Genomic DNA, 18,087 nt, shown 5'->3' on the forward strand with positions numbered 1-18,087 from the left:
TTGCTAAATAATTAATACCCCAATAAATAACTCTCTAAATCTTTACTTTTCTGAGAATGTTCCCAGACTTTAAGACTCACTTGGGCAATGGCATTGAACACAAAATTGCATGCTTGTTTGTCTGCTTCCCACCTATATCTTATCCTAGAAAACAGCCTGCTCATCTCTATACAATTTAAGAAAGTGATGGTGCTGATTCTCATAATTAGCCATTGGAACAGAATTGCTCTAGGAACAAAATGCTTCTAAAATCTTTCCTATTTAGCTAAAACAAAACAACAATAAAAAACATTTTTTTTTCTCATAAGGTGAGAAAAAACCCTACAAGAGGAAAAAAATGAAAGAAGTTCATTGCAATAGGAGCCTTGTGCTGAAAGAATGTGATAAAACCCTTTGGAGTCTGCCTGACACCAATGGAGTCCAGATGAGGACTAAATGAGAAAATGTTTATAAATATTCAGGATGAATATCTGGTACATTGTGTGTGCTCAATAAGTAAGTGTCTGGCCTAACTATTCCAGTTTCTGGAGAACAGATTCAGGAGCTTGGCTACATTGTGGCTATACATTTGCTTGTCTCCCCAAAGAACCTGGACTTTTACAATATCAACCCTGATGTCTCCCCAGCCCTTGTACCTCAGCAAACTCCACACACACTCCACAAGAAATAGGTAGACTCCACATCAGCCTACCATTATTCCAACTGACCTCTTACCCCAATTCTGAGCCAAGGTAGTATAAGGGGTATAGCTTAGAAGTCAAACCCAAGACTGAATTCTGACTTTGCCATATGTTAGTTTTGTGGCCTTTGCCAAGTTAAACTCTCAAAGCTCGGTTTTATTATCTGTAAAATGGAAGGATACAGTCCCATTCAGCCTTAGGGTGGATGGAAAAGAAGAAGGTAAATGTGTACTCTGTACCTAACACACCCTCCCATAGCACAGAGAGAGGCTTCCAGCAAAGGGCAGTTCTTTGTGTCATTGTGACCCACTGTTAAGAATTGATGGAGCTCATCTCCTCCAGGTGGAGGTCTTGAACCTGCCAATTCTCAATTTATTACCCTGTCAGGTAATAAAGATGTACAGGGCATTCCACTCATAACTCGCGTGTACTTCATCTTGTATTTCCCCTGTTCTGTGCAGATAGGGCTTATCTTTCCAACTCAACTTCCAGAGAACAAGAACTGTACTTGTGCCACCTGGGAGCCTGGTACAAAATAAGCCAAGAATGGCAATGAAACTCTAAAGTGTTTTGTGGCAGCGCAGATCATTTGGAACAAGCTCCCTGAAACACTACAATAAGAATGTTAAGGATACATTCAGGTTCACAGAGGACAGGCTAATTATTAGCATATTTCCTGGGCACAGAGTGAAGGAGTGGTAGCGATGTGACAATTACCAGCCACCCTAGAAGGCACTCAGTCCCAAGTTAATCAAGCTCACATCTCCTCCTCCCCTCCTCAGCCCAGCGTGGGTGGAGCTGTAATACAGACCTGCATAGCTCCAGCCAGTACTCATATTGGTTGGTAGCACTGTCCACTTGTCCATGACAGGATTGTAGTACTCCACTGAAGCCAGATTGCAGGATCCATCGTCTTCTCCAACCACATACAGGAGCCCATTCACTGCACAGACCCCTGAGAGTCAAACAGAAGCCACCAGAGACATTAGGGCACCGGAGACTTGGATCTGCAGCAGATGCATGCTGGCTGCCCTGGAGGCTCATTCCCTCACACATGGTAGGATCACGAAGATCCAGCTCTGCTGGTCTGGATTTGCTCAGAGGCAGCACATGCTGCCAACAGCCATTACTAGGCTCTGAGAATTCCCTATCTGAGCAGTTATTTCTCTCACTACCACACAGTCCCTCAGATGTTCCCGCCATCCCTTCTGATAGAGCATTGTGAGTTCTGCTTCTCTCTCAATAAGCACAGAGAACCCAGAACAAAGACCTTCCAGCCCCGCAAGCTGGAGAACAAAACAGTTGAGTGATTTTGTACATGCTACTAATTCTCTGCTTGTAAGCTTTCCCCTGTGTGGTGCTAATGGCAGTGTCGGTAACCCCTTCACAAGGCAGGGTTCTAAACTCACACACCATTCCCAGGGTCCAGGCTCCCCTCCCATCCTAATCTCAGAGTAAGCCAGTTGTGGGGCAAGGTCTCAAGAAGTGGGGACTAAAAATTAAGAAAGTATAACTAAGATGATGCCCTAAAAAGTAGTTTTGGTATCAGCATTGGTGAGGATACTCTCAAATATTAGTGAGAGAATAACATGGAGCACCTTCCTGAATGGTCTAAAACACAGGTGATCCCTCTGACTCAAAATTCCACTTTTCACCTTTTATTATAAGAACTAATTTTAAATATGTGCATTAATTTAACTACAGGAACTGTTTACAATAACCAAACTACTACTTAGACTCTTAAGACAAGAAAATAATATAAACAAATTCAGCGTGTCAAAGGATATTGATGAAAGATGGTGAAGGGAGCTTTTAAAAGCAGTTGTAAACAGTGTTGTAGTGTGACTCCGTATTTGTTATTAACAGAAATATCTATATGTGAATATTTGCATATAATCCTGTTTACATTTAAACTTTTTCTCAGACTTAGGGTCTGTAATTCCCTGCTCATGTGGCTTAAGGTCAAATGCCAAGTTAAATCACAGCAGACTCAGGCAAAGAGTAAATCAGTAAACTTTCCCTCCATTTATACTTCCAACAAGTCAGCCACAAATGGGTTTAGCAAACAGGTAATGTGAGAATGAAGGAAATAATTCTGCCCGAAAGAAACCTGTTTGTCTTTCCAGCCTGTGAGGGTAGGCTCAGCTGATGCTTTCCCAAAGCACAGAGGCATGACCAAAAGGACAAAACTCCAAAAGGAAATAGCTTGACAGGACTCTCAGGCTCCAGGAGATACACATCTAAATCCCCTAGGGAAGGAATAGGGGAAGGGAAAGAAAGGACAAGAGACATAGAAAGTACAAAGAAGGGAATAAAGGAAGTGGTTCTCCTGGAGAACAGTCAAGGGCCCAGCTCTCCCTGTAAGGAAGGAGACTGGATTCAGGTAAAAGTGAGAGTCCTTTAGCCAGGCAAAAGCAATGAAGGGAAAGGGCCAAGTGCTTGTCTGGCCCATGTCCACACAGTTCTGCACTTAAGCCATTGGGCAGGGGCACTGGTGACAGTCAGAGGTTTTCCCCGGGTCTGTGTCAAACTGCATGCAGTAAAATAATCACCTTTCATGGGGAGACAAGGGGGATGATGACCCTTGTACATCTAAATGCAGAGACCTTTGGCAAGTATTTTGTGTTCTGAGCTCCCCCAGCCCCTCACCTAGAGCCTGCCCTGAAGATGGATACTCCATCCTTATTCAGTGTTTGAGCTCAGCTTGAGATGCTGAGAATCTCTCCCCTCTTCCTCTCATGGAGAGCTGTTACGTGCAGAGTGAAGAGGCCAAGGACCCCCACGTCCCATTACCTGCATTGTGTGGGCACATGTTCATGTCTGTCACCTGCTTCCAGGTGTTTGTTCCAGGATCATAAACTTTAACACTCTTCCTCACCAAGGGCCCATCATGACCGCCTGTGGCATACAGTTGTCCGCTGAGCACCCCAACCCCTGAAAGGCAGAGCAGTGTTCCGGCCCCAGACTGGCTACAGGAACCAGACACCATGAGGCCTGATGTCCAGCCCCTGATGGTCACCACCAGCAGGTGACTTGGGGAGTGCTGTTTTATCTCCCTGGACTTCAGTGTTCTCATCTATAAAACAGATACAATGATACCCTTCCTGCATCCTCAAGAGATTGCCAACATGGAAATGTTGAAATACACAGCAAATATGACTTCATTCTTGTTTTAAAAACATAAATATATGCATATACATATGTGTTAGGTAAAAAGCAAAAAAAAAAAAAGGCTGAAATTCACCAAAATATTCAAAGTAGTTATTTCTGGGGAGTAAAATTGCATTTCTTTCTTTTTTGCCTACATATAATGCCTTGCCTTCCAAAACTATTGTATTACTCAGCATTGTAATAATCAAGTCCAAGGGTTAAAAATTGAAACTAGCCATGCAGTAAGTGTGCTGAGATCATTACCAAAGAGACCTCCCTTATAGTCTTGAGAAGGAACTGTTTTTCTGCCTACTTCTCTCCTGGATGCCACAGGGCATTAGACCAGGCACTGAGCTGGCCAGCCTGAGGCATCATTTACAAGCTTCAGTGCAACCTTTTAAAATCCTTTAATACAAGTCAAGGAGACAAAAGTAAATAAAGGATGGTGGTGGCACCTAGAAAGAGCAACTGGCCTGGTGGCTGGAACACCTGGGTTCTAGACCTGCCTCTAATTCCTCCATTGGGTGATCCTTCCCTTTCTGGGCTTTGGTTTTCCCATTTATGAAGGAAGGGGGATGGAATGGGTCAGAAATGCCTGTGGACTACTCCCCTTGGTGGACAGGCTGCATCTCCAACAGCTGGGGGATTTTTGAGAAGGTAGGTTCTAGTGCTTCTCTCTCAGACACACTGGTCACAAGCCTGAAAAATTTCCATGGGTAATTATGATGTGCAGCCAGGTTTCAAATTCAAGAACTAAATGTGTAAAACATAAACCTCATATGGACAGAAAATTGTCTTATCCTTGCCTTATTCCCTGTGCCAGGTAGTTTAAGTCATCAGCGAACATTTGAATAACAAAATGTGTGAAATTCCCTTCTGCAATTAAGTTAGCAAACTAGTTGTTCCTAGCAATTGCCCTAAACTAACAGCAGATGGAGATGTTGTACCGGTGATGGCTAGCTAATGGATGCAGGCCTAGCAAGTCAAATGGGTTCCTAAGCAAGAACTGCTACTCCTGGAACCCTGAGATGGCCTCCTTTCCCCTAAATATCTTCTGGTGTTGCCCACACCCTGCTGAGGAAGAAAGCAGCCTTCCAGGCACTTGTGGGCAGCCTGATCCATGAACTCTGAGGCAGAGGATTCCTGTATCTAGAGCCCAGCCTGGGTACCTCCAAGGGCCAGGGACTTTGGTCTCTGGGCCCTCAACCACCAAAAAACACCCCCAAGATAAGTATGTGGGTTCCCAAGTAGGGGTGAGACTTGCCAGGGTTGAAGCAACCAGGGCTCTGACAATAATCTGAGGAAAGAGTTCATTCCCTAAGTCAAGGTAACTGTGTCTCCTAGGGACAAAGGTATTGGGTTGACATAATCCTGGGCCTTTTACCTAGGTTTAAAAGGTAGTATCAGGGCTTAGTAACATCCACTCAACAGTAACCTTCTAAGCAGCTTACAGACAAAGTTACTCCATCCACATGAATGATACTGAACTTTCAGAGGTAGGTGAGAAGTCCTAGTTTCTGCAGATCTGGGTCAGCACACTTCCCCCTGGGGAGCTTCCTCAGAACAGCTGAGCAGGTCAGTGTGCATGGCCCACTCTTCTGAGCTGTTCATACATGCGTGAGCCTTGAGCACCTGCTCTCATGCCTGGAGAACAGGAGAGGACTTCTAGGAAGTATAATGTATGGTCAATAAAAAAACTGAAATACTACAGGAGTTTTATGGAAGGGAAGAATCATGGGACCTGTGAGTTGAACTGGTCCTTAGGGAACATCTGCTCCAACGCACTCATTTCATATCTGAGAAACTGAAGGTCAGAAATGGAGGGGGTCTTATCCAAGGTCACAGAACAAGTTAGAACAGACCCAGCACTGAAGCCCAAATTTCCTAACTGCCAGGCATCTGGTCCACACTCAGGAAGGTCTGACCTGTCAGGATTAGCAGAGGTAAGCTCTTGAAAATAGCACTCCAAACAGGAACAAACCAGAGGTGGTGAGGGAAGAGGGAAGAGAGAGGGGCGATGGAGGGGGGGAACAGATGGTAGATGGTTACTTTGAGTTGTGATGGGAATCAGTAGCCACACACCAGAGGAACTGCATCCATGGCCTCTGTCTACCCACTAGTCCTTTTCCTGGGGCCTCTAGGACCATGGAGACACCAAGCAGGGAAAGAGGGACTGCTGCCACAGCTCCTGAAACAGCCCAAGGACCACAGAAGCACTAGTGGAAAACCACTTGGAAGTCATTCTCTTCCCATGGAAGGGGGTAGGTATGAGGGAAAGAGGGGATGAGGGAGGGACACAGGTTTATTTCCAGATGTGAAAACTAGTATATTGCCTTCCAACCTCAAGACAGGGATTTTAGACAGGCAGGCTGGGCTGTGTCCAATAAAGTCTGGATGGTTGTCCTACTACCTCACAGAAATGAACCTCTCGTGATTAATCTAGGGGTTAAAAGACTTAACTCTGGAGAGAGAATTCCAACTTTGGCAACTACTAGTTTTATGACCTTGGACAAATTATTCAACTTTTTGTAGACTTACTTCCAAAATCTGGTAAGAGGAATCAATATTATCAATATTGTAATATAACCAATATTGTATCTGCCATTCAGGGTTATGGTAATTAAATATAATACTGAGGCATAGAAAGGGTCTATTAGGACAGCGCCTGGTCCCTAGTAAGCCTTCACTTTGAGGAGATATAGACCCTCCATAGAAACATGGTGATGATAAAGAACATTATGTCTTCCACTCTCTAGCAAAGGGATCTCTGGGAAAGGTGCACTTACAAACACTGTAGCTGCAAAGGTGCTAATGCGATTATATACAGTAGAAGAAAAAAAAAGAAGAAAAGTAAACTAAAATGTAAGGTTATGTCACTGGGCTCCAGACCTGGCTGTGCGCCAAGCAGCCAGTCTGCACCCTGAGGCTCCCCTACCTACACCACTGCAGTGGGTGCTCATGTCACCAACATATATCCACTCTTTGGTTGCTTGGTTGTACTGCTGCATGGTGCTCAGACACTGGAGGGAGGCCCCATCATAACCCCCAATGGCATAAAGCTTCCCTGGAAGAAACAAAGAGGATGAGGATGGTGCCAGGGACACTAGCAGGGCACCAAAGCTTGGCTGATGCCCACCTTTAATCTATAGGGCACTCTTACTCTAGACTGCTGGACCCCCTTCTTTCAGAGGAATGCCGGCTTATGTCCCCAGCAAGGAAAACCATCTTCACATTTCTGTCTTCTACTTGCTCCTAAGTCCTGAGCTCTCTAGAAGCAATTCTGAACCTCATTCTAAATAAGAACTCCAAAGACCCAGTTGAAGCTATGACCTGGCACCACCAGGCTCAACATATTCTTGCTGGTGAACTAGGATAATGCTTTTCTAGAGCAGAGTACTGGATAGATGGAGAGCTGGAGGACTCTTGGCTATTACCAGGCAGGCTGACCATCTGGCTAATGGCTTCCAATAACAGATGGGATAAATATGGAAAAATTTTCTTCAGTGAGAGCCCAGACTCGAGCACATAGCCACTGTTTCTGTTCTTTCCGTATCTCCACAGGCAGAGCTTGTGTGTGGAGTGCTTTATGTACATTCTGGGCTGAGGTGACTGGACTTTTGTGCAGACAATGCTGGGAGCTCCAAGCCATGCATGAGGGCCCTGAAGTACCATCATCTATTTTTACAATAAAAATACCACAAAGCCATTACCCAATGGCATCATTTCTTCCTGGGGCCGGGGACAAGGAACAAGATGGGACAAAAGAGCAGAAAATTGGAATTCCAGCTTCTTGACAACAGAGATTTGAACCTTTTGGATTTACTATTTAGTCTTGGAATGTGATGGGACAGCCCTTTCTGTGGGGGAGAGGAAGTAACCCTACTTTACGTGATCTTGGGGGGCAGGGAGCATGAGTTACAGAGCAAGGATGTTGAAAAGTAGCTGAAGGCTGAGCAAACACTACCAAATGCAAATCCTTTGGACAGGATTATTTAATCAATACATTTTGGGGGTCATTATATGCTTATAATATCACCAAGAGTACAACAAAAATGAGAAAACCTGAAATAAATAATTTAAGTTAAATTTTTAGTCTCAAAACTATATCCTACCATCAGGGTTACTGATGTATGTATGAAATGTAAAATTATTCTTCCATTGTCACTGAGCCTGGTTTAGTTTTCTTCCCCAGAATCCTCTCCACTGACACTTCTGAGGAAAAATAGGCCTCTCCTGCCCCGTTCAGCCCTCACCAAAGTCAAAGCAAAAAAACAAAAAAACAAAAAAACAACAACAATAACAATAACAAAAAAAAAACAGGCCACCCACATGGTGTGGCTGGTTTAATGTGACCTTTCCTTAACACCCCCCCACACACTCTGGTAGGGAGCTTCTACCTACACTCTCATCCTAACACTCTCTTTTCCTGAGCAGAGATTCTTCCAAGCAGCCAGGATACACTATCCTAATTTCCTCCATGTTTTCTCAGTGTCCTTCAGACTCCACAGCATGCAGGAGAGGTTGTGAGGAAGGGGATCAAATCAGACAATGCACAGAGCTGCGTTCCTGCCTCCACACCTAGACCCACTGCTGCCCCGGGTGACTCACAGCCCACGGAGCTTCACATTCAGGAGGGGCAAGAAAAGTGAGTTCCCAATCTGTCCACAGGGCAGGCTCCAAGACAGTGCTTCTTCCACACACAGAACATGCTCACAAAAGCCTTTGTCAAGGGGAGTATTCTAAATTACTACCATTAAGGCACCTCCTCTAACCCCCACCAGCCATTGCAACCCTGCATCAGCTGAAAAAAATACCCACTCAAGGTTTCTCCTTGACTCTATTAACAGGGATTTACTATTTTTAAGCCCTGGTCTATTGTTTCATATTCCTGGATGAGGAACAAGGCGGGGTGGGGAATGGGGAGGTGGCTAGACAAAGCACTTAGATTTGGCAGACAAATCAATTTCTGTTCCACCAAGAGGATGAGACTGCAAGAAACAATTTATCTTGGTAGGAGGAAAAAAAATCCTTATAGTCACTTAAGATGACTTGTTTTGTGAATTAAATAGCTTTAAATGAAAATTTAAACTATGCAACCCAGTTCAGAAAAAGAATATTTCTATTATTGTCTAACTGTATTTTCCACTTTCCCCAAAGCATGTGTACATGGGCGTGTTCTTGCTGTGTGCACGAGAGAGAGAGAGAGAGAGAGAGAGAGAGAGAGAGAGAGAGAGAACACATCTGCATACACATCCAAGTGAACAAATTTTTTAGTTGTCCCCATGCATCAGGACAGACTAATGGGCCAATGACATCCCATAAACTCTAGCCTTTTTGGTTCAAAAAATAGTCTATGCCTTGGCATGTTGAATTCACACATAATTGTAAAACTCCTACCCATCAGCACTTGTTAATGGCCTGAAGGAGCAGAGCACAGTACAGCACAGTGGAAGAGCACTGGGCTGGAGCTAGGAGACAGGCTGAGGACTGGCTGTGCAGTTCCCTATCACCACGATGTACAGCTCATCCCTGAAACTCTTTGGAATTCAGTTTCTCCATCTGGAGAGACTGGAGAAACTCTGAGTTCTGCCTATCTTCTTCAGAAGAGTTTTGGGAATAAAATGAGAGATGGATAATTTACAAAAAACTGCACACTGTATGGCAAGGCCTCCAGCCAGCCTTCTGCCTCACCCCACACACTTCCAACTGCCCTGCAGAGAGAGTTGTCAGACCTGAGAAGAGGATCTGCTTAATGTGCCATATTTGCACATATGAGAAAAATGTTCAATAGCGGGTGGGGTTGTGGCTCAGTGGTAGAGTGCCTGTCTAACAAGTATGAGGCGCTAGGTTCAATCCTCAGCACCACATTTTAATAAATGAAGTCCCATGAACAACTAACAAAATATTTTTAAAAAATTAATCCAAAAAAATTAATCCACCACATTGAGGACTCTGGGTTCCTACCCTCAGCAGAGCTGTTGACAAGTGGACAGAGAAAGGATGGCATTTCCTCTGGGCTCTTCTTGTTTTCTCCAACCCAATCAAACACCACTCAGCTCTGGGCTAAAGCTTCACCTCTCTGTATCAACCACCCTCTTATGTTAAATCAGGAACAATGGCTCCTATCTCAGCAGTGATCTGAAAAAACAGAGCCATGTTAGAGCATCGTGCATGATTGCAGACCCAGCACAAGGCCTGGGGACCAGGGTAGGGCTGGCCACCCACTGTTGCCTTCTTACCCTCCACAATGCCCACACCCACACTGCTGCACTGCGTGTTCATCTGGGCCACAAAGAACCAGTCGTTGGTCTTGTAGCTGTAGGCTTCCACCAACACCAGGTCTGGGAGACAAGAGCCTCATGAGATTCTGTGGCACGAGGCCTCCGCTGACAGTGGGAAGTCCAAACCTGGGGGCTGCAGACCTGCATGCATGGCCTGGTGCCACCTCTGCCTCTCCATGTGGCCCTTGATGACTCCCTGAAACACATCTGCAGTGACCACTGAGGGCACAGTAAGACTTGACTCAGAGGATGAGTTATGAGTGGACAGGGGTGTGCCTGAGCTGTTCTGCTAAGGTAAATGAGTCACCGAACTCACAGAAAGGAATGCTTTGATTCCAAGCAGAGATGTGAGGCTGCCTCATCGAGCCCCTGTTCCAACTCCCTTTTCCCTGGTCTTCCTCTGCCTCTGGAGCTAGAAAGTTAAAAACTTGCCTTTGAAGATTCCTTTGCAGCTGGGGGTGACCAAATCAATGATATCTAAGCAGAAATCTCATTGGTATTTCTGAAATAACCTTTACTTTTCTGAGATAGGTGCCACTCTTTCCTGCTTCTTGTTACCTAGAACACAAATGTATTGGCTGGAATTAGAACAGCCACATTGTGATTAGAAGGAAAAGGCCCAGAGAATCTTAGGAACTTGGCCCCAATTTCCTTGAGCAATTAGATCAAGTCAGGAAATTCTTTTCTTGTTAAAAAAAAAAAAAACAGAAAAACTGTATTTTAAAGCCATGGTATACTTGGACTTTCTACTTAGAACCAAAAGCAAGTCCTAAATGAAGCAATGCACCACTATCCCTTCTGCTCAATAAACATAGCCTCCAGAAAAGCTAAAGACCATGGAATTTGTGAAGCAACATGAAGAATGAGAAACATCACCAAATCGAGAAGACATAAATGAAACTTCAGAGAAGTAAAAAATATTGTCTTTTTGCTTTTTCTTCCCTTGTGGCCATAGAACACCATTTTATTTTCTTGAGTTGGTGTCTACAGAGACAGCTACCCAGCAATATGAGTACAGATGAGATCTTTTCTCCAAGTCCATGTCCTCTAATGGTTCAGACTGAAATTTTTGAAGCAAGGTAAAATCCAGGAGCAAGGAGTCCACCTGTAGTGGCCCAGTCTAGTGAGGCTCAGTGGGGCAGTAGAAAAAGCAGTGGACAAGCCTGGCTGCCAGAGTGGCCTGAGCCAGGCTTCTTCCCACTGCTGAGCCTTTGTTCCCTTATCTGTTCAGTAGAAGGTGCAGACTATGGACACTTGAGTGTAGGCTCCTTCCCAGAGCCCTAGCGATCATACGTGGAGAGTTTCATAATCTGTATGAATATATTCCTATTCTTTGGGGGACTGGCTATGGCTCCAAAAGCTGGATAAGGAAGAATGGTGTCATAGTTTGGTTCCTGTTTCCCCCAAAGGCCCATTGTTGAAGGCTTGATCCCTGGATCAGTGCTATAGGGTACCTTAAGCAGAAGGGGTCTTGAAGGAGGTCTCCAGGTCACTAGGAGTGTGCCCTTGATGGCAGTGTGGGTCCCATTTTCTGTTACCTTTAGCAGCCTGGTGATGAGGCGGGCAGGTTTGCTTGGCCATGTGCTTCCTCCATGAGGTGCTGCCTCACTACAGGCACAAAGGTTGACCTAACCAGGGACTTGACCTTCAAACCCATGAGCCAAAATAAATTTTCTCCTTATAACTATCCCAGAGGAAAGCTGAGTAACACGGATGTGTGTGTTGCTGGGGCAGTGCTTCAGAAGGACAGATGTCAGCCCAGCAACTGGCTGGACAAAATTAGGCTGCATGGAGTGTGTACCCAGGTGGGGACGGGGAGGGAATAGGTTCTGGACCCACCAGTACTGCCATTGAAGCCTCCCACTGCGTAAGAGCAGGTCATTGAACACGGCTGCACTCAGTGTGCTCTGGTGCTTCTGCATGCTGGCAATGGACGTCCACTGGTCCTTCACACCGTCATACACGTCCATGGTCCGCAGCTGCAGTGAGCCATTAAACCCTCCCACAGCATACACGTGGCCGGCCATGAACATCATACCTGAAGCACAGGAAACCAAGGCATGAAGGTTAGGTCAGTTGGTTGGCTGAGTGTGTTGATGCATGATAATGTGGGAGCAGGCAGGCAACACATAACTCACCACGGAATACCATCTTGACTACAGACACCTGGGGGTCACTGTGGGGCACACTGGATTTCTTTTCCCATTTGTTCTTCGAATTTTGCTTGATTCAAGCAAATGCCTGAATTTGCTTACTCTTGCAACTACGAAAGAACTGACCGCAGAAGGGTCAGCCCAAAACCGAGCAGTTAGGGAAGGCAAGGGAGCCTGAAACACACAGGTGTCTGAAGAACTAAGGAGCACTGTGTGACTTCCAATACAGGGTAATAACCAGCCAGGAAAACACAGCTGCTAGACTGGGGGACTCACCAGCTCTGCATCTCCTGGATGGAAGCTCAGCAATCTGATCCCACCAGTCTGCCTCAAAATCATAGCACTCCACGCTGCAGATTGCCTTGGGTGCTTGGCCACCAACCACAATCATGACCTCCAGAAAGACAAGGGGACATTAGCTAGATCTTCCTAATACCAGATTAATGGGTGATCTATCCCTGGTTCTTCTACATGCTTAGTGCCTGGGGGCTGTGTGTTATCTGAGCTCCCAGTTTACAGAGGTACATATGTGAAGATGCTGCCACTAGTCACCAACATATATGAATATTAAAGAAAAAGCTAACAAACATCTTCCTACAGAAACACAATCATAAGTTCTACAGTTCCAAAATACCCAAGTTGGGGCAATGGTGGGGGTACATTAAGCTTAAGCATCCTCCGTAATTTCAGTATCCTAGAGGACTGGGATGGGGAGTTCAATTTTACAGTGAAACAAACTTGAATATATTTTAGAAGAGTGCAGAATTTAGATGCATTAAGAAAAAGTTATTATTTAAAACTATTTGTGAATGCCTAGCCTGTAGGGCACATTCATTGCAGTATAGAAAAAAATATTTGTACAATACTATATGTGTGGTGGTTATCACAAAACTTATTTAACTGATGATGCTTTGGAAAAGGGCACTAATAGTGGCTATTTCCACAGGTACAGCAGTCACTATCACTGTTAGGCAGTGTTTGGGCAGTGTTAAGTGTGTCATTGTTCAATTGTCACCATGACCCTGTGAGACAGACATTATCATCCACATTGATAGATGAGGGTAGTAAACCACAGAGAATAAGGCCCAAGATCACACATGTAGTGGTGGCAGAAGAGAGGCTAAAACTGCAGGTAACCTGACACAGGCCTGAGGCTGGTCCTACACCTTCTACAGCAATCTCAAGGCACAATCCCATTCCTTTCAGGGAAGGAACTTGGCTGGTAAATTGGTTCACTGGCAAGAATTGCAAAGGATGGTGCAAATCCCTCTCCACCAGTTCATTTCTTGAAGTTGCTCTTTCAGAAAGCTTATCTGGACTAAATTCATAAAAGCCCCCAAATCCTTGGAATTTCTAAGGCTGCTCCTCCAACTACGGTAATTACCTCCTAACTCCTCCTCTTCCTCCACTTATTTGGTCTTTGACAAAGTTCTATCTTTAATGAGTCTCTAAAGGGTAGGAATCAGTTTACTTTCCATATATGACCCAGCTAAAAGCCTACTGTGGAGTTGAGAGCAATATCATAGAACAGTTCAGAGCTTAGGTTTAGGGCCAGTCATTCAAGGCTTAAATTTGAGTTCAGCCATTGACTACTTGTGCTTTAAAGATTGGTCACAAATCTTTTGATCCTCCTACACTCACACATGGGCATTATTCCTTTCCCCCTGAGTACAGGTTGGTCTTAATGATTTGCATCTAATAAATAAAATATGGCAAAAGTAATAGGCATTGATTTTCAGGTGAGGTTATAAAAAGGGAAAAGTTTCTGTCTCTTATTTTAATGCTCTAGAGTCACATGCTCTGCAGAAGCCAGTGACCACGATATGAGGATTCTCAGGTGGCTTATGGAGAGGCCCATGTCCAGAATCTGAGGTCTGCCAACAGCCATGTGAGCAAGCTTATAATCAGGTTGTTCCCAAATAAGCCTGTTGATGACTGCAACCCTGACCAATATCTTGACTTTATGAGAGACCCAGAGGATGAAGGGTCTAGCTAAGCCACTCTGGGATGCCTGCTCACAGAAACTATGACATAATCAATGGTTTTATGATAAGTCTCCAAGAGTAGGGAAATTTGTAATGCAGAAATAGATAACTAATTAGCAGGTGATATAACCTAAGAACCAATTTCCGTATGTGAAAAATTGGGGTAATTACAATTATGAAAATCCTGTGAGGTAATAAATGAAAATCACTTAGCCCAATGTTTGGCACATCATGAGAGCTTAGTAACTGGGATGTGCTGTTATCATCACTGTAGGTATTAATACTGTGCAATGCTAAGAAGCCTAGACTTCAATGTTACCAAATTTGGATTCAAGTCCTTGCACTGCCACCTAAGAGCTATAAAAGTCTAGGCAAATCACTTAGTCTTACTGGGTCTCAGTTTTCTCCAACATCCAGCACTTCCACCCTCATTGTGAAGACAAAATAATGTACATTTAGATCTTAAACTACAAGCAAACTGCTCAGTCATTGACATGTAAACAATACTACTTCATCTTCATTGATTCTTTTGGTGATATGAACAATGACCCAGGAAGAAACAAAATGCAAAGTACACATAACCCTAAGTGGCCATCAGAAGGTGTGAGCCTGTTTTCTCCTGTGGTCCTCTGAACCAGTTTCTGGGTGTGTGCTCCCAGGGACAACTTGTGTTTGACCTTGAAGATTCAGCTCAGGCTTTTGCTCCTACCCAAAATTTTCCTCTACCTGTCTCTATGCTCCTAGAATTCCCTAACAATCCCGCATGGTGGCACTGAAATTTTACCCTATAGTTATCCTTCAAATCTGTCTACCCTCCTCCCCAGTCAGAGAATTCCTTAGATGAGAGACCACCTCACAAGGGCCCATGAGGCACTAGCACCTGCCTCACTGCCTGGCAATTAGTGTTTTCTCTACAGAAGTGTGTTAGATGAGTGAATTAATAAGTTAATATGTGAGAGTCTATAGATTTTTGCTGAGTTTTAGAGGGAAGTTGTTTGTTCAATCCAGGTTCATCACAATTCTTATAATCTTTCATGAATGAAGGCAATATTGAATGCCTTTGGGTTGAACCAAATTTCTAGGCCCAACTTACATTAGTGATCAAAAGAGGCTATAAAGACATAAATACTTACTACATCCATGCAAAAGCTCATGTATAAATGCCAAAAGCATTGGGGGAAATAGTGAGGGATGATATAAATGGTCATGTCTAAAGATCCATAAAATTACTTCTTTAAAAATATGTCTTTCATTCATGAAAATGTTTACTATTGCCCACCCTGTGCCAGGATCTGGGCTGGGGGCCAAGGACCCAGATGAGTAGTGCCTGCTGTCATGGAACCAACAGTTTAGTGGAAGAACTGACGCTATAGAAGATGAGTCCAAAAAATCTGCCCAGAGACTCAGCCTGGGGTACTCAGCAATCTCCTGAAGATACTTGCCTTATGTTCAGACTCCAGTGAAGTAATCACCACCTAAACCCTTCCTTCTCCATTAAAAAACCTTCCTACCAATTGCATTTCTACATATTAGAAATAAACTATTAAAAATTTGAATTTAAAGATGTTGAAAATAAAATAAAAATTTAATTTCTGTTCTTTCAAGTATAGTCATTATGAAAAAGAAAATGGAGGTTACTCAAAAATTAAGGATAAATCTGACAAAAGCCTTGTAAGACCCATACATGGACAACTATATGTCATCAGAGAGAAAGGCAGGTGTGGTGGCACATGCCTATAATCCCAGCATCTCTAGAGACTGAGACAGGAGTATCACAAGTTAAAAGCCAGCATTGCTGGGAGCCATCAGCCAAGTAGGTATGACAATCTCCTTGCCAGCTTACTCCCATGCTGTCTAGTGGAAGGACTTCTGAAAGGTGACCTTGCTCAAGGACCAGGGCAGTTTAGCATAATAGGAGATTAGGGTGTTCCCCCTTTAGAATAGGGCAGTTTAGCATAATAGGAGATTAGGGTGTTCCCCCTTTAGAATAGGGCGTATCCTGCTGCTGAGTTCCTCTTGAGTTCTTAGGGTCAGACAGTATATTTTGGGAGACAGAAGCCCATGCAGAGTGGATTTGGGCAGAGTAGTGGATTAGGGCAGAGTGTGGATTTGGCCAGAGAACGTGGATTCCCCCAGAACGTGTTTGTAGACGGCCGGTGTGAGTTCGGGAATAAAGAATTGCTTTTTGAATCTACAAGCTGTGTGGAGACTCGTGATTTGTGCCCAACCAGAGACTGCGGCACAGCCTTAGTTACTTAGTGGGTTCCTAACCAACTCAGCAAGACACTGTCTCCAAATAAAATATATAAAGGGCTTAGGGGGACTGGGGCTGTGGCTCAGCAGGAGAGCGTTCTCCTAGCATGTGTGAGGCCCTGAGTTGGATCCTCAGCACCAGATGTAAATAAATAAAATAAAGGTATTGTGTCCATCTACAACTTCTCAGAGGAGGACATACAATCAATCAACAAGTATATGAAAAAATGCTCACCATCTCTAGCAGTCAGAGAAATGCAAATCAAAACCACCCTAAGATACCATCTCACTCCAGTAAGATTGGCAGCCATTAGGAAGTCAAACAGCAACAAGTGCTGGCGAGGATGTGGGGAAAAGGGTACTCTTGTACATTGCTGGTGGGACTGCAAATTGGTGCGGCCAATTTGGAAAGCAGTATGGAGATTTCTTGGAAAGCTCGGAATGGAACCACCATTTGATCCAGCTATTCCACTACTCGGTCTATTCCCTAAAGACCTAAAAAGAGCACACTATAGGGACACTGCTACATCCATGTTCATAGCAGCACAATTCACAATAGCAAGACTGTGGAACCAACCTAGATGCCCTTCAATAGACGAATGGATAAAAAAAATGTGGCATTTATACACAATGGAGTATTACTCTGCATTAAGAAATGACAAAATCATAGAATTTGGAGGGAAATGGATGGCATTAGAGCAGATTATGCTAAGTGAAGCTAGCCAATCCCTTAAAAACAAATGCCAAATGTCTTCTTTGATATAAGGAGAGTAACTAAGAACAGAGTAGGGAAGAAGAGCATGAGAAGAAGATTAACATTAAACAGGGATGAGAGGTGGGAGGGAAAGGGAGAGAGAAGGGAAATTGCATGTAAATGGAAGGAGACCCTCAGGGGTATACAAAATTACATACAAGAGGAAGTGAGGGGAAAGGAGGGAAAATATAAGGGGGAGAAATGAATTACAGTAGAGGGGGTAGAGAGAGAAGAGGGGAGGGGAGGGGGGAGGGGGGATAGTAGAGGATAGGAAAGGCAGCAGAATACAACAGACTCCAGAATGGCAATATGTAAATCAATGGTTGTGCAACTGAAGTGATTCTGCAATCTGTATATGGGGTAAAAATGGGAGTTCATATCCCACTTGAATCAAAGTGTGAAATATGATATATCAAGAACTATGTAATGTTTTGAACAACCTACAATAAAAATTAATTAAAAAAAAATCTTCCTCCCAACTTAGGGAGCGTGTTTTGAGTGCCATTGTGTCTAGCATTAGGATATTATTCTTTTATCCTGGTGTCTGAACACTGAAAGCATCCAAACAATGTACTTGTCTGGAAATTTTTAAATTTTAAAATAACTATTCAGTTTAAAATTATATACTGAAATGCTTGGAAATAAACTTCAGAGTGTTTCTGGGGAAAAAAAAAAAAACTTAAAGAGGGGGGGAGGCTTGGGGAGGTGGCTCAGTGGTTAAGTGCCACTGGGTTTAATCCCTACCAAAAAAAATCAGTGAGAGGAATCAAAGGAAATCTGAATGAAAGGAAATACATGGTGTGTTCATGAATCAAAAGATTTAGTATTGAT

General features: G+C 43.9%; 1 protein-coding gene across 1 annotated transcript in view; it reads right to left on the reverse strand.

Annotated features, from left to right (window-relative positions):
* The window catches only part of LOC143388954 (kelch-like protein 3), a 133,942-nt gene that overhangs the window by 54,062 nt on the left and 61,793 nt on the right, over window positions 1-18,087 (reverse strand). Inside the window, 7 exon segments of the mRNA XM_076842361.1 lie at window positions 1,442-1,635; window positions 3,474-3,614; window positions 6,766-6,894; window positions 10,070-10,171; window positions 11,951-11,981; window positions 11,983-12,149; window positions 12,541-12,658. Of these exon segments, the coding sequence (XP_076698476.1) occupies window positions 1,442-1,635; window positions 3,474-3,614; window positions 6,766-6,894; window positions 10,070-10,171; window positions 11,951-11,981; window positions 11,983-12,149; window positions 12,541-12,658 (882 nt within the window).

Source organism: Callospermophilus lateralis, unplaced genomic scaffold, assembly GCF_048772815.1.
Source record: "Callospermophilus lateralis isolate mCalLat2 unplaced genomic scaffold, mCalLat2.hap1 Scaffold_45, whole genome shotgun sequence".
NCBI lineage: Eukaryota > Metazoa > Chordata > Mammalia > Rodentia > Sciuridae > Callospermophilus > Callospermophilus lateralis.